Source organism: Phyllobates terribilis, unplaced genomic scaffold, assembly GCF_046119375.1.
Source record: "Phyllobates terribilis strain yellow unplaced genomic scaffold, ASM4611937v1 Scaffold_11__3_contigs__length_659146591, whole genome shotgun sequence".
NCBI lineage: Eukaryota > Metazoa > Chordata > Amphibia > Anura > Dendrobatidae > Phyllobates > Phyllobates terribilis.
Window position 1 is genome coordinate 344,218,775 of NW_027362771.1, and position 17,623 is coordinate 344,236,397.

General features: G+C 43.0%; 1 protein-coding gene across 2 annotated transcripts in view; it reads right to left on the minus strand.

Moving 5' to 3' along the window:
• Positions 1-17,623, minus strand: part of TRIP4 (thyroid hormone receptor interactor 4) — a 191,179-nt gene that overhangs the window by 159,953 nt on the left and 13,603 nt on the right. For both annotated transcript variants that reach the window (XM_073652833.1, XM_073652834.1), the window contains exons 8-9: positions 14,189-14,303; positions 4,753-4,925 (exon numbers count right to left, since the gene is read on the minus strand). In XM_073652833.1, the coding sequence (XP_073508934.1) occupies positions 4,753-4,925; positions 14,189-14,303 (288 nt within the window). The remainder of the gene's footprint in view (positions 1-4,752; positions 4,926-14,188; positions 14,304-17,623) is intronic.

The window sequence follows — 17,623 nt, forward strand, 5'->3', positions numbered from 1 at the left end:
CCAACAATTTTATTTTATTTTTTTTAGGGACCACATCACATTTGAAGTGACTTTGGAGGGGTCTATATGACAGAAAATACCCAAAAGATACCCCATTCTAAAAACTGCACCCCTCAAGGTGCTCAAAACCACATTCAAGAAGTTTATTAACCCTTCAGGTGCTTCATAGGATTTTTTGGAATGTGGAAAAAAAAAAAAAAAATGAACATTTAACTTTTATTCACACAAATATTACTTTAGACCCATTTTTTTTTTTTTTGCAAGAGTATCAGGAAAAAATAAATAAATTGACCCCAAAATTTGTTGTGCAATTTCTCCAGAGCATACAGATACCCTATATGGGGGGGAAACCACTGTTTTGGTGCACGGCAGGAATCAGAAGGGAATCAAGCGCCATTTGACTTTTTGAACGCAAAATTTGCTAGAATAATTAGCGGATGCCATGTTGTGTTTTTTTGGAGCCCCTGATGTGCCTAAACAGTGGAAACCTCCCACAAGTGACACCATTTTGGAAACTAGACTCCTTAGGGAACTTATCAAGATGTGTGGTGAGCACCTTGAAACCCAAGGTGCTGGTCAGAAGATTATAACGTTGATCTGTGAAAATTAAAAAAATATTTTCCCTACAAAAATGTTGTTTTAGCCTCAAATTTTTTAATTGTCACAAGGATATCTGGCGAAAATTTTTTGCACAATTTCTCCTGAGTTATGCAGATACCCCATATGTGGTCAAAAACTACTTTTGAGGCACAGGAGAAAGAGCACCATACTGGAGTTCATATTTTGCTGGACTGGTTTGACGGTGCCACATTGGCATGTCACCCCTAAGGTGCCAAAACAGCAGAACCCCCCATAAGAAACCTCATTTTACAAACTACACCGCTCAATAAATTCATCTAGAGGTGCAGTGAGAGCATGTTGACACCACTTGTGCCTCACAGAATTTTATACCATTGGGTGGTGAAGAATGAATAATTACATTTTTACCAGATTTTACATTTTCAAACAGGGAAATGGGTAAAAATGGCACCAAAATGTGTCACACAATTTCTGCTAAATGTAGAAATACTCCATATGTGGCTGTACAGTACTGCTTAGCCAGACGGTGAGACTCGGGACGAACGGAGCGCTATTTGTCTCCTGGAGCACAGATTTTCCTAGAATGGTATGCGGGCTCCATATACAGAGACCCTAAGCACTAGAAAAGCAGTATCCCCCCTCCAAGTGACCCCACTTTGGAAATTATACCACTTTGGAAATTTATCTACAGGTGTTGTGAGGATTTTGACTCCATGGGTGTTTTCCAGAAACAAGCAGCAGTGGATGTTGCGGAGTGAAAATTGCAAACTGCCGTTGTAGTGACCAGTACATTATGCCCAGCTCCTACTTCTGGAGACATGCACCCGTAAATTAGACGCGCTCTTGTGACGCCTCAATTCTCGAAAGAGCCCTTTTAGTTTTGAGTTTACCCTGGATGTTGGGGGACTCCGCGTGTTCAGGGTCGTCACATGAAAAGGAAGATGTTGTGGGCTCGTCCGGGTTGAGTGGCTTATTTAACGACTACGCCACCTGTGGTGCCTGGTGAAGGGCCACCAGCGCCGCTACAGTCCGCCGAGGCCTAGTGTTGTGGCGGCCAAAGTTCTCACTGCTCCCCACAGGCGGAGCAAGGCCTCAGGGCAGGCAAACAGGATGGAGGGGGGGGGGGGGGGGAATAGTAGTGCGGGGAGTACGGGCACCGCGTCGCATGGTATGGCGCATAATGAACAGTCCGGAGGCCATAGGGGTGTACTTCCAAGGCTTTACTCACTTAGAGATGACAGCGGGAAGGCGACTCCCTGCTCCCCGCGGAGTCCTGCAGCCACCAGGGACGGGGGGTCCGACTACCTCCGAGAAAGTCCAGTGTTCGGTAGCGACCCTACACCAGAATGTTCCTGCACTACAGACTTCACCCTTTCCCGTCTGTGCGTGTGTAGATAGGAGCTCAGAGGGAGACCCGGCCTCTCAGGACTAGGGCACGGGTGGCAATTCCTCTCCATCCGATGCCCGGTGGGATCCTCAGAGCCTAACCGGGCTTTCCCGTCCAGGACATGAAGTCCAAGGTCGGGTGTCGGGGGCCGGTACCCCTCTTGCAGCCGGAATCCCTCTGAATAGATCAGGTAGGCGAGGACAGGTGGCGTACTCCGCTCCGTCTGCATCCTCCCCGGGACCCATTTGCTGGGGAGCCAAACTCTAAAGCTCCCGGGCCTTCTTGATCCTGGTCCTTGGCCGGGTTGAGACATTCCTTGTCTGCAACCTACCTCTCGTCCCAAGGCCAGGGTACGAGGGCTGTGTCCCCTACCGGTGCAGGCCCACACAGGATCTGCGCTCCCGGAGGGAAGTCACATTAACACACCGTACATGACAGCACAGCACGACCAACTAATCGCTGGAGAGAATTAGCAGAAGGACCAGCAACAGACCGCTTGACAGACAGACTGCCAGAGACCAAGATCAAGATCAAAGATGGCCTTCTATTAAATATGAAATTTAAAAAGTGTAACTAACTTGTAAGTCCTCCACCCTCACCCACTAACTGGTTCCTACCACTTTGTGTTCCCCAGTCTCCCTGTAACCAGGGGAGCAGCACCTAGTGCATACTAGCTCCCTCTGGTGGAGAAGTGTGGTGTTGGATGCAAAAGGTTAGGTCACAACTATCACACTGTTCTTACCTCAGAGGAGGAACACCACACTCCATTAAAGAAGTGCAGCATCCCTGTGGCGGTCGGACCCTCAGGGGCGCCACACTCTCATCGATACAGAAATGCCAAACATGTGGACGCTAACTGCGGTTTAGGCACACTGAGGCTCAGAAGGGAGGTGGGCATTTGGATTTAGGAATACACAATTTGCTGAATTTCTTTTGGGGGGCAAGGGCCATTTCGCTTTTCGAGAGCCTTTGTACTACTAGTAACATGGAAGCCCCCTATATTTCTGTGAACAGATTACGTACCCGAGTGGGGGACTTGCTTTTTTTGTGGATTGAGTTGAAGCTTTTATTGTGATCCAACATGTTATGTAAAATATTCCCACTTATGTGGTCTACGCTGAGTACGGATATCGGGGTTTCCATTTAAATCTGAGTGACGCAATTCAGATGAAACCCCCGAGGGATCCATTCACTATGAGGCAGCAGAGTTACTCTGGACACAGTCTGGCCTTTTTCAGTGGTGTGCTTTTTTTCAGAAGTACACAAAAAACTGTGGCCAACAGCACTTTAATGCATGCCTAATAAAAAGATGGATACCATCGGATCATAGGTCAGATGGCGTCCACGGTGCCTCCATCTGACTCACTATAGAGATTCTTCCGCCGGGGTTCCGTCTGAATCATGTATTTCAGAGATTTACACGGAAACCCAGATGTCAGCGCTCAGCGTAGAGCGCAGGATAAATGTGCGCCAAGCCTTACTGTGATCTTCAGGAGGCAGAATTAACAATTAAACAGCAGGTGAAGAATTGGTTTTATTTATTTTTTTACGCCGGTCCTTGTGCGGTATAAGTGATATGACAACTTTATTCTTCGGGTTGGTTCGATTACAGAGATACCAGATTTATATCTGGTTTTTATGTTTGACAACTGTCACACACAGATGCTTTGATGTTGCAAAAACTAGTTTTTGCATCGCCGTACTTTGAGTGCTATAATTTTTCCATATTTCGGCCTTTAGGTAATAGCTTGCTTTTTGCGGGATGAGTTGAAATGTTCATTGGTACCATTTTCGGGTACAGAACGTTCGCTTTCTATTTTTAGGAGACAAAAATGAGCAAAATCCATCAGGAATGATGATAGATATATATCTATATATCCGTATGTGGTAAAATTGATAAGGCAGCTTTATTCTCCGGGTCAGTACGATTACAGAGATACCACATTTATATAGGTTTTTATGTTTTGGCGCTTTTACACAAACTATTTTATAGACAAAAATATTTTTGCATTGCTTCATTCTGAGAGCTACAACATTATTTTTCAGCTCATGGAGCTGTATGGCGGCTTGTTTTTGTGGGACAAGATGACATTTTCAGAGGTACCATTTTTATTTACAGTCTTTTGATCGCGTTTTAATTCACTTTTTGTTTGGCGATATGATAAAGCAAAAGGGTTAGCTAGTGCGACAGTTTTATGGGGAAGGTCGTTCTGGACACAGATAACAAATATGTACTTTAATTTTATTTTCTACATAAAAGTACAAATTTAGTTTTGTTTTTTTTTTACTTAGTGGGACTTTCACATTTAGCAGTCTGATTACAGTTATGAAGCATAGCAATGCAGGACCACTGCTATGCTTTGCAACTGTCAGTTCGGAACTGACACAAGTTAGATTATGCACTGTGCATGATATAAAAAATTTACTAGTGCCTGGTGACCCGGATGTCATCATGACGACTTCGGGTCACCATGGCAATGATCTGGCCCCGTGATGACATTGCGGGGTCTCTGGTCCAAGAGCTTCTGTCCCACTGCCGGCTCATTAAATGCTGCGATCACAGCATTTAGGGGTTTAACGTGCAGAGAGTGGTGAGGGCACTGCTCTTGGCACTGAGTGCCGGGTGTCAGCTGTCAGAATCCGCTGACACCCGGCAGTGATCACGCACGCACAGGTCCATGGTCGCGCAAAATTGCCTGGACGTACTGAGTACTTCCAGGGTCAGGTCAGGAAGGGGTTAAGGTAATAGTACACAAAGCAAAAGAGAAATCAGACATCATCTTTACCTTTTAATGCCAGCAACGAGAAGAGACGCCCATGGCTGGTGCATACTCAGACACATGCCCTGATCACTAATCTCCTGCAGTTCTTTGTCCTGTATCCGGAGTCTACTGCGCTCATTTGAATCTTCTACTTCAGTCCATTTCCTACTCGAAGTGGCACTCACCTGATCAACCCACTGGAAAAACAAGACAAAAAGAACTTTGAGATTAAATATATTAAAAGGGAATCTGTCAGCAGGTTTTTGCTGTAAAACGGATGCTGTAGGGGTTAAAACACAGATTTCAGAGATGCCCCTCTTATCAAGCTCTGTTTTGTTTGCTTGTAATGACTGTTTTAGCACTAGAAGCTCATCATTGCTTGGACACCGCAGCACATGCCTGGTAGTCCACACTTCCCCTTCCTGTGATCGGCAGCTCACGGTCTATATCTATGTACAAACAGAGCCTGGAGGGGGCGGGGTTAGCTTCCTCAGCTCTGCTTTTTGCTAAATCTAAAAGCTCTGATTGTGTCAGAACGGCTGCACCCAGTAATCTAAGTGATACATCATTGGATTCAGCTTCTCTTTGCCTTCATCAGGCTGCTCTCAGATGAGATCGCAAAAACCTGCTAACAGATTCCCTTTAATAGTACATTGAGGAATAAGAGTACAAATGGACAAGGTTAGGTCACAGGAGTGTCAGGTGTGAGACAGTCGCTCTGGATCCGGGTGTAGGTGGTCACAGCTTGGCATTGAAGACGCCTTCTTGATCCTCTCATTTCTGTAGTATACTTATATCCTTCCTTTAAGACCCAGCAGCGACCTCCACCTTCTGCTGCTGATTGACACACCCTTGCTTGGTAGTTGAAAACTCTCAGTTTCTCCAGAGAGTCGCCAGTGATAGTTCTAGGTACCTCTGTGCAGACTTTGAGTACTGGCATTTCAGCTAGTCTCATCTTTGGTGCCCTTGGAGGACAGTTGGCGTTATCTCTCTGGTGTCTGCTCAAGCTAAGTGTATCCCCTTTGTTTGTTTACCTTGTTGTCTTTAGTTTGTAGTGGGACCTGACTATTGCTCACCCCGTCCCTTTCCCATCTAGGGCCTAGCTCTAGGGACATTCAGGGTTTAGGTGCCAGCTCGGCGATCGGTGCAGAACCTATATAGTGACAATAGGGAAAGGGGGAGTGGATACCCCTAGGCAGATCTAATATCACCCTGCCTACCCTAATTGTTGGGCTCCCTTTCCCCTCTTCCCATTGTTGTACACTTATACCTTCCCTCACCTTGCATGGCAGGTTATGCCTGAACATCTTTACATCTCTAACAGAAATGCAAACCATAAAGGGGCATGCTTACCAATGGATTTATGCATACAAGTTTCTGATATAAATGCTCTGAAAAATTAAGTTCAGACAACTTTTGGCAAAAAGGCTGCATGTCATTCAAGTCACATATGGTACAAAGAGTGGCACTGAGTGAAAGCAGAATGTCCTGGGCATTCTAGTGCAATTGACACCGTAGTCAGTGTGAGAAAAATGTTTTGCGTTACATTATTAATATCCAATTCTTTCCAAAGTTGGGAAAGTATATATAAGCTAGAATGTGCAAAGTAGCATACAGGGAAATTACCTAAAGAAATTTGTAAAAAATTAATCTCTTAATGAAATGCATTTAGTCGTAAAAACTAGGGCTGTGTAGTCGGAGTCAGAGTCCATTTTGGTGGAATCGGTATAAAATGGACAGACTCCGAAAATATAGAATAAATTGGGTACAGTAGTTTAATGCAGTTTGTGGGGAATATTTTTTCATAAGAATTTGGGAAAGTTATGAAATGTCCTATTCCTGATCTAAGGGTCTAGACTTTTAGCTGAGATGAATCTGTGCTGCAGTTTATGTTCATGATAAAGAGTGAAGCTCCTCCTCTACAGATAAGGGGGGAAAAAAAAAAAACATAGGGAAGGAAAGCCTGCACTCACATCAGAACTTCTGGAGTGAACAGGAAAGCATGATTAAGGTAAATACTTAAAGCATATCTAAACTTTCAATAAACTGTACATAAATCAATAGTCCAGAAAATTTTGTCTCTGTATGCTTGGTGTTTTAGTTTGTTTTTTCTCTTCGAACATAAAATATAATAACGAGCTATCTAAATGGCTTGAATATTGTATCATAATGATTAAAAGTCTGATGTTACCATTTTACTACAGTAAATTTATCACTTAAACTTGAGCCATGTATGAGGGAGCTTGAGTCGGAGGTTTGGCTTACCAACTCCACAGCCCTGGTAAAAACCACTAACACCCTTCAAAGTCATTCTACTCTCTAGCTTCTGTACTTAACATTTATTAAAAATTGCCCAAAAAGAACTAAAGGAATACAAGGACATTCTTTTCCATTAGTGCCATGTACATCCTTTACTTAGTCCATTTGAAAAGATTTATTGCATGTATACAAAAGTAATATTAACATGTGTACTAAATTGGCTCTTGACTGACATTTCTGTTCGGGAATGATCTCTGAATACTTTATAGTAAACTTTAAGGGGTTAGCCAGTCAAAACAAATTACTCAAAAAAGCAAAAATTATATAACTTAATACTGGTCAATCATTAAAAGGTAATAATAATTATTATTAAAATCAGAGCATTTCCTCCCCCAAAACAAACATGATCCAGTGTAGAAGGCTGGCTGACAGACGAAATTCAATAGGCGAGTCAGTCCCCTCCTCTTTTTATGCACAAGCTGTTGAGGAGTAGGGGGGGGGGGGAGAGCTGACTTTGGATGACCACACTGATGGACAAACAGTGGCTCCACGCATAGAGATGTGCTTCTGGTAACCTTTATTAGGCATGTCTGCTCTCCAGCACAATGTACACAAGTGTACTACACTAAGAAAACATTTAATACAACAATCATGATTCTCATAAGTGTCCTATTACAGTTTCACCAGTCAACTCCATATTATCCACTGGCTCAACCAACTTCTGACAATAGATACCACCAGGTCCTTGGTTCAAATACCCTCTTTTTATACTAGGTAATCACTCTAAAAAGCACACTTTGCTTTACACATACACCTTTTTAGTCTTTTTAGTGTTTATTCTTTATCTTTATCATGCATTAAAAAATAGAATTAGACTTACCGGTAATTCGGTTTCTAAGACCCTCCACGACAGCACCAACAGGAGGTTGCCTCCCCATCCCAATTAGGGACAGGAAACAAGAGGTTAAAATAGCCCTCCCCTACCCTCTAACCTCAGTGTTTTTCCAAGGACCACACAGTATGAATGCTTGAAATATTTATTAACACCAAGGAATTTAAATGAACATAGAGTTTTTATAGGGGGGGGGGGGGGAATTACCCGTGCTGTCATGGAGGGTCTTAGAAACCGAATTACTGGTAAGTCTAATTCTATTTTCTCTAATCTCCTCCACGACAGCACCAACAGGAGTAATACCAAAGAAAAATCGTTAGGGAGGGACTATAGCCTGCAGAACTTTTCTGCCAAAGGCCAAATCTTTTACAGACATCAAATCTAATCTGTAATGCTTGGTAAAGGTATGGACCGAAGACCAAGTAGCAGCTTTGCAGATCTGCTCGATGGAAGCGCTGGCCCTTTCAGCCCATGAGACGGACATGGCTCTGGTGGAATGACCTTTTAGTAACACTGGAGGAGGCAGATCTTGACTTTTATACGCCTCTGTGATTGCGTTTTTTTAAACCAGTTAGCTAGAGAACTCTTGGAGGCTTTCTTCCCTCTGTTTGGTCACCTGTATTGGATAAAAAGATTCTGATCCCTCCTCCAAGGCTCCGTCTGTTGTAGATAGTAAAGGATGATTCTTCTGACATCTAGAGAATGGAATTCTGATTCTCTGTTGTCTCTGGGATTTTGACAAAACGATGGGAGAATTATCTCTTGGGACATGTGAAAATGGGATGATACCTTTGGAAGGAAAGAAGGGTCTAGCCAGAAGATTATTCTGTCATCCATGATTCTCTTGTAAGGTTCCCTGATGGAAAGGGTCTAGATCTCGCCAACTCTTCTTGCTGTTATTGCTACAGAGCAGCCTTCCAATAGAATTTGTCCATCTGAGTTTGGGTCATAGGCTCAAAGGGAGGGATAGTTAGACCCTTTAGAACTATATTTAGGTCCCAGGTAGGAACCACAATAGGCTCTCTCAGGCATATTCTAGAGGCTGCTGTTATGAACCTCTTCATCCAGTCCTGTAAAAAAAACAAAAAACAAACAGTATTCTGGCAATATCAGGATGAAAGGGATCAATAGGAGTAGAACCATACCACGTAGAGAAGGTCTTCCATATTTTTAAATAGATGGCATTACTGACCGGTTTCCTGCAGGGTGTCTATTACAACATCTGAGAGCCCTTTTGTTTTTCAGGATTAAGGCCCTAGAAGCCAGGTTGCCAGGCATACGCTGTGGGGAGCCTGGTGATTAGAGTAGAGTATGAGTAGATCGTGATCCAGAGGCAGGATAAGAGGGCCTTCTGGGTTTAGAAGGTTCAGAGCCCCAAACCAAATTCTCTTCGGTCATAGAGGGGCAATGAGAAAGGTTTTGACCTTGTCCACTCTGATTTTTTTGCAAGGTCCTTGGCAGTAATGGAATTGGAGGGAATACGTAGGCCAACCTGAAGCTCCATGGGTGACAAAATGCAGCTACCTTCATATGATTCTTCCTGGGGTCTATGGAGAAATATTGATTCACCTTTTATTCCTGTCGATTTGCAGACAGGTCTATGTCTTGGAGTCCCCATTTCCTGGTTATCAGCTGAAACATCCTTGAACTGAGGCTCCATTCTCCCAGATTTATTTCTGTCCTGCTTAGGAAGTCTGCCTGAATATTGTTGGCAACTTTTAGATGAAGGGCTGATAGACAGGAGATGACGCTCTGCCCAGAGAAAAATTCTTGCCGAGATTTCTAGAAGACTTTTGAACCTTGTACTGCCCTGATGACGAAGAAGGGCCACTGTTGTCATGTTGTCTGAATAAATCATGACATGTGCTCCCTGGAGAATAGGACCTGCTGCCTTCAGGGCCTCCTCTACTGCTTTTAGTTCTTTGAAATTTGAGGATTGGCCATCCATCTTTGAGCCAGATGCCCTGGATGGTCTTCTGGGATATGACTGCTCCCCAACCTCTTTTGCTGGCGTCTATTGTTAGAGAAGAGATCGGGTGCAGAATCCAAACAATCCCTTTGGTCAAATTTCCTGGGTTGAGCCACCAGTTGAGAGATACCTTCACATGGTGGGGAAGACGTTTTTGAGTTGAGCATCTCTGGAGACTTGTCCTAGCGAGAAAGGATAAAGTTCTGAAGGATTCTTGTATGAGCCTGGGCCCAGGGGACCGCCTGAATGCACGCTGTCATCGACCCCAGGACCGACACGGCAAACCTTATGGATACAGTCTTTTGGCGCTTTAGTATCTGGATCCTTGATCTCACATTTAACCGTGTGGACGCTGGCAGTTAGGACCTCTGGTTTTGAAAATCCAAGAGAAGTCCTAAGAAGACCTTTTGAGTTGATGGGATAAGGTCTAACTTCTCTCGATTTACGATCCAGCCCAAAGATCCCAGGATCTGTAGGATTGATTGAAGTTGGTCTCTGAGAACGGAAGAAGAAGGAGCCGTGATGAGGAAGTTGTCCAGATAAGGGACGATGCAGATATTTTCTTCCCTGATAAATGCAATTACCTCCGCCATGATTTTTGTAAAGGTCCGGGGGTACTGAGGAGATGCTGAAGGGAAGGAACCTGAACTGAAAATGGCATACTGTCTGATTCAGAGAGACAGCAAATCTCAGATAACGCTGGTAATCTGGGTGGATGGGCCATGACAAAATTTTTTCCGATCAGAGGAACCGTGGATTTTACAGACTCCATTTTGAATCTTTGATAAAGAATACATTGATTTAGCCGTTTTTTGGTTGATAACCCAGTGGGTTCCGTTTTTTTGTTTTTTTTTTTACCAGGAGCAATCTTGAGTAATGTCCTTTGCCCTGCCCTGCCCTGCTCTGCTTCTGGAACGGGAGTAATAACTGCTGAAGATAGCATTTGTTGAAGCTCTGATGTTAGAACTTTCTGGAGTTTTGCCGACAGGAGAGATGTTATTTCCAGTGTCTGAGGAGGAAAGGAGGAAAATTCTATTTTTATTCCTGACCTGACCCAGTCTAGAATCTTGCGGTTTGATGTCATCTTCCCCCACTGTCTGAAGAATCCGGAGATTCTGCCCCCTAATTGTCTGGCGTCATTGCCTATCAAAACGTTGGGACTGAAAAATGTTTTTACCTCTATCCCCTTTGGGGTTGCTCCAGTGACCCAATTTACCCTTTCCTCTGTATGAGGGATTATGTGTTTGAGGGGGACAAAATGGCCTCTTTTTGGATGTTTTTGGTTCTGGAAGAGATTTCTTTTTATTGGACACTTTCCAATAAATTGTCCAGCGCTGGACCAAACACATACTCCCCTTTGAAACGTATGGAGCATAACGTGGATGTAGAAAGGATGTCACCACTCCACATCTTTAACCAAAGAGCCCTTCTTACGGTATTGGAGAGAACCAAAGTTCTTGCCGCAATCCGGACAGATTCAGCGGAAGCGTCCGCCAGGAATCCCGCTGCCTTCTGTAAGAGGGGTAGTGAGGCCAGAAGATCTTCTCTGGAAGTACCGCTCTGGATATGATCTTCCAACTGATGTAACCAGCGGAACAGGGTTCTTGTGACACAGGTGGAGGCAAAGTTTGTTCTTAGGGCAGCAGCTGATGTCTCCCAAGACTCTCTCAGTAAACTGTCCATCTTACGATCAAGTGGATCCTTAAGCTGAGAGGAGTCTTCAAAGGGTAGGTTAGTCTTTTTCGCTACCCTGGCCACCTGAATGTCAACTTTAGTAATCTCTGTCCAGCATTTAGAGAGGTCTTCATCTAAGGGAAAGAGATCCTTTAAGTCAGATGGGATGCTCAGTCTTCTTTCTGGAAATTCCCATTCATCCAAAATTAAAATTCTGGACGTTGTCATGAATGGGGAACACCATTCTCTTCCTTGATCTCAATCCCCCAAACATCTCGTCTTGGACTGTACGTGGCGTTTTTTTCTTCTTCCACACCCATTGCACTTCTGACGGCAAGTAAAAGTTCCTCCATGTCATCAGAGGAGAAGAAGAATTTCCTATCCTCCTGATCAGTACTGATGTCTGGAGTGACCTCGCCTTCTTCTAACCATTCCTCCTGGGATGAATTTTCTGCCTCAGAGTCCGAGGAAATTTCTGGGGTGTACTTCCTCTTTTTTGATACTGAGGGACCCCCCGAAAAAGATTGTGAAAAGGTGGCCAAGGAAGACTGGATCTCCTGGCGCACCATTACCCTGACTTCATCCATTAGGGATGGCTGTTCCTCACGGACAATCTTCTCCGTACACTGCTGACATAGGGTCTTTTTGTGGGTGGGAGTTTTATTGCAAATGGCACATCTGCGACTTGCGGGTTTTTCCTTTTGATTTTGCAGGATCCTTGTCACCCAAAAATAATAAGGGGAAGACATAATCACGGATCCTGCACCGAGACGGACTTACCCTTACCAGGCATACTCACTGGGCCAGGGTTTGCGCTGGGCTTTGCAGATGCAGCTTTAGGGGCAGACACATCCATCTTTAGAACCTCAGTCATACCTTATGGTGTCTTCGATCAGGGTCCTTTTATACAGGAACCGAGATCCAGCGCTGTCCCCATCCAATAGGATGAGGCCCCCCCGCTCCTAATGTCAGGTCCTCCAATCCTGACTATTGCGTTTTTTTAATTTCAAGATTTTCCTGGAACACAACAGGAAGTGACGACGCAGCCATTGAATGGAGTGACGCGTGTCACTTTCTATGCACTCTCCATGGGAGAGGCCCCCAGCCAATATCTTCTCACCATCCAGCATTGCAAGAGCGCTGGAGGAAGGTGCAGTCCCACCGAGAGGCAGGAGCAGCAGACATGATGGAAGGAAGGCACTGGGCGATCGATCCACGGCTGCCCGGCTGAAGAGGTATTGATTTTTGGGGAAGCTGATGGCCGCCCACAGCCCCACCAGAAGGAAACCTCTTTATCCCTTAGGGACAGGAAAAACACTGAGGTTAGAGGGAAGGGGAGGGCTATTTAAACCTAGTTTCCGGTCCCTAATTAGGATAGGGAGGCAACCTCCTGTTGGTGCGGCTGTGGAGGGGGATTAGAGAAACACTCATGACATGACTTCATGCTCTGTTAATACTATTCTATTACTAGTTCTCATTATTGCCTTTATTTGCCAGGCACACCTCTTTTATGCCCAGATGGGTGCAAGTTAACAAGCGCTTTGAATAAATAAACACTCCCTCCTCTGTTAATCCCTGTATGTAGTTCTATTTGAGTAAGGGACCTGTATGGATCCGAAACACGTGATAAAGGCTATCAGAAGAACAACACCATGCGTGAAACCAGTGCAGACATCCAAACGTTAACTTACCATCTACGCCTCAATTTTATATGCAGAAGGAGGACATCTTCTACCCGCAGACGTGACTACGGGTTTATACTGGTGTTGTGCTATACACAACCCAACCAGGGAGCATCATTCTCACCTCCCACCACCCTTTAGTATACAGTATCACCCTATGTGCACTTGTCTATCTTTTTTTACATTTATGCATAGGCGGTGACAGAAGTGGCTTAGCTACAGAAATGAGTCAGTCTGCCCTCTTTGCACACAGCACAGATGTGCGGATGCAGTAAATCCCCTAATTTTGATAACGAACTTATCACATGTGATTGATAAATAATGAAATGTAGAATTTGCCATTTCAAGCATATTTTTTTAATGAAAAACCCCTTCCCAATAGCCGCTATACATATATAGCAGAAGACAGGTAAGCGTATATGGCAGGCCTGCACAATACTTGGTGTGTGCCAGATGCATTATACAGCCATCGCCTGCCTCTAACAGCAGAAATATGAGCTTGATCTGATTGCTGCCGTTTAATCCTACTGTCAATCTCTGCTAGTGGCATTTAGTACAGTGTGTGATAGATGGAACAGTGCAATTCAAAACTGCAATTCGTCCCACACAAAACAAATCCTGTGTTGCCTGAAAAAAAAAAACAAAAAAAAAACCCACACCACCTTAGAAAAAGCGGAGGAAAAAAAACAAATGTGCAAAACCAAAAATTGGCTCTGGCAGAAAATTTTGTAACAAATTATACTGGTAAAATTATATCCCAGTAAAGGATTGCATTGATTACCCTGTAGACTAATATATGAGGATTATAGAATAAGAATGATAAAGCATGTTTGAGACTGGGGTCATACTTCTGGACTGACATATAAAATCCGTGGTACAAATACTAAATAAACATGTGACAAAGCGTTAACATAGTAGAAACACATAGCAAATATCCTCTATCCAATTTTATTTTTACAAGCATTTCTGTTCCAGTTTCCTTACCACTGGTGGGGGAAACATCACAGCTGGATTCAAAAGCCCCTGTGTATTCTTTCCCGAATTTCTCGCTGGCTTCGTTATTGTGCCCGAGTTGAATGCATGGACAACCTCATCAAACCTGTCAGGACAGGGAAACATTTTGAATGTGACAAAATCTTTTATAGAAGGTATGTTATGAATCATTAAAACAAAAAAAAAAAACAAAAAAAAAAGGGGTAGAGGTGGCTGGGAATTTAGGAGGCAGTGATCATGCTGTCCTCAAATTTTGGATTACAAGAGAAGGAAGACCTGTGAGGACTCAGACTTTAAGGTTAGACTTCAGAAAGGCAGATTTTAAAGAACTCCGAGAGAGGGTAGGAAATGTTTAAAGAAGGATGGGAGATGTTGCTAAATTAAATCAGTAATAATCCTGAAAAGAAGGAAGAACTGGAAGCATTTAAAAAGAGACCAGAATTGATGAACACAGAACTTAAACATTTACTAAAAATGAAAAAAAAGAAATTGAAAGAGGGGGGGGGGGGTATGTCTAAAGAATATAATACTGTCTGCAGGGAATGCAGGGCAAGCGTTAGAGCTAAAGCCAGTAATGAAGTGAGGCTTGCAAGGGAGATCAAAAGCAATAAAAAAAAGATTTTGGGGTATGTCAAAAGCAAGATAAACGTTAAAAGATTCTATAGGAGTTACAGGATGAAAAGGGTGAAGTGGTCAAAAATGATGTTGAGAAAGCCGAACTTTTAAAATCCGATTTTGCATCTGTGTTCTCTAATAAAGCAAATGTACTATCAAAGGAATAAAATAATCCACACTTTGTATAAACAGAGATGGTGAGGGAACACGTAACTAATTTATATGTATTTAAATCTCTTGGTCTAGATGAATTACATCCTAGGGTACTGAAAGACAGGAAATTGCAAAACCACTAGCCAGAATCTTTGAAAATTCCTGGAGAACAGAAGTAACAGAAGATTGGAGAGAGGCAAATGTTGTCCCCATCTTCAAAAAAAGGAAAGAAGATGGAGCAAGGAAATTATAGGCCAGTGAGCCTTCTATACCAGGAAATATCTTGGAATACATTATTAAATAGGATGTATGCAAGTACTTGGATAAAAATACGGTAATTAACCAGAGCCAGCATTGGTTTGTAGCAAACAAGTCATGCCAGACTAATCTAATTTCCTTCTATGATAGAATCACTGACTGGGTGGATTAGGGAAAATGGGTAGATATAGTATATCTCGACTTCAGCAAAGCATTTGATAAAATATCTCATACTGTCCTTATTGAAAAAATGACCAAGAATGGGATTGACAAGGCTACGGTTAGGTGGATTCATAACTCGCTCAGTGATCGTACTCAGAGTGGTAATAAATGGTTGCACATCCAATTGGAAGAGTGTTTTAAGTGGTTTACCACAAGGCTCGGTCTTGGCCTTTGTGCTGTTAAACATTTTTAATCAGTGATCTAGCTAAGGGAACTGAAGGTAAATGAATCAAATCTGCAGACTCTGCTAGGAGGAACAGCTAAAACTAGAGAAGACAAAGAATTCAGAAGGATCTAGACAAGCTTGAACAATGGGCAAGCAACAAACAATAGTATGTAACAGGGAGAAATGCAAGATTCTACATCTGGGAAAAAAACAAACAAAAAACAAAAATTACATCTACAGAATGGGAGGAATAGAACTAAACAACAGCACGTGTGAAAAATACTTGGGTATAATAGGTCACAGACTGCACATGAGTAAACAGTGTGATGCAACAAAAAGGCACACACAGTTCTGGGATGTATTAAGAGAAGCATAGAGTCTAGATCATCGAAGTAATTATCCCCCTCTACTCCTCATCTGGAATACTGTGTCCACGAGAGGTGGTGAGTTCTCCTTCAATGGAAGTCTTCAAACAGAGGCAGGACAGACGTCTGAGATGGTTTAGCAAGTCCTAGATTGGTCACGATATGATGACCCTGGGGGGGGGGGGTCCCTTCCAATGCTAAGGCTACGTTCCTATGATCAGAAACCAGCAGCCAAAGCGTATATTTGCTGCGTCCAAAGAGTACTGTGTTCTAATAACGCAGGTAAATCCGCATGTATTCATTGAACTATGTGGATTTACCGCAGCCTATGCATTGTATTGTGGAAATTTCTGTTGTGGAGATTGACATGCTGCGGCTTGTAAAGCCGCGACCGCTGCCGAGTTTACGCGGCATCAAATAGAAGCACAGTGGCCATTGGATTTCTAGAAATCCATCCACTGTGCTTTTACTGTACAATGCTGCAGTTTGGAAGCAGCACATGTGAGCTGCGCCCAAACCACTGCCATTATGAAGTGTGGGCTCATACCCTAACATTCTATGATTCATCTCCTTTCCAAGGCCGGAGAGCAGTGACCTGGACTGTGGTTGTGGAAAAGCGATCTGCTCATGTCTAATATTAAACCTTCCTCCAAGAGCCATAACTTCTATCACATAACCGTATGAGGGCTTTTTTTTTTTTATATATATATAAAACGTGAGACAAGTTGAGTGGTGTTTTTCAAAACTACATTTTAATATTCAACGTACTGGAAAAAGGGGAAAAAAAATCCAAGTGGGGTGAAATTGCACTCAAAAGAAAAAAAAAAATGTATCTAGATCACAACAATTATGGTGATACCAAACATGTGTAAGTTTTTTTTCTTATCTATGTGATGAAAAAAGAAAAAAAAAAAATCAAAGGCTGTAAAAAAAAAAACAAAACAAAAAAAAACAAACCTAAATTTGAGACCTGTAGTGTTTTTTTTTTTATTGATCAGGCTGCGTGCCAACGTAGCGTTTTTCATGCGTATATGCTAGGTAATCTGCTCCCCATGGTCCCCAAGGGGATTCCGCAAGTTCTATGCCCATGCTGCGGATTTTTCCGCAGCGTTTTTGATGCGTGGAAAAATCCGCAGCATGTCCATTAATTTTGCGTTTCCGCAAGCGGAATTGCCTTGTGCAATGCATTAAAAACGCAAGGCAATTCCGCATGTGGAAAACGCGCGATAAACACATGCGGAATTCCGCATGCGTTTTTCCGGGAGGGGACTTGCAGAAATGAAGCAGAAATTTTCTGCTTCATTTCTGCAACGTGGGCACACAGCCTCAAGCTGTGAGAGGGCTTGTTTTTTTGAGTGGCAAACTGATATTTTGATTGACACCATTCTGCTATGATGTTTTTAATTGCTTTTATTGCATTTGTTTTTGCAGCATAAAAAAACAAAAATCCTCCGCAATTCTGGCATTAATTTTTCTTCTTTTTATGGCACTTACCAATCAAATTAATTAATTTTATATTTTGATCTTTATTTAAAAATGGTCATGATTTCTTTATTTTTAATGGGCGATATGGGGATTGGAGGAGGAGTTGAGTTTTTATTTATTTTATTCTATAGTTTTGAAAACATTAGATTTACTCAACTTTGT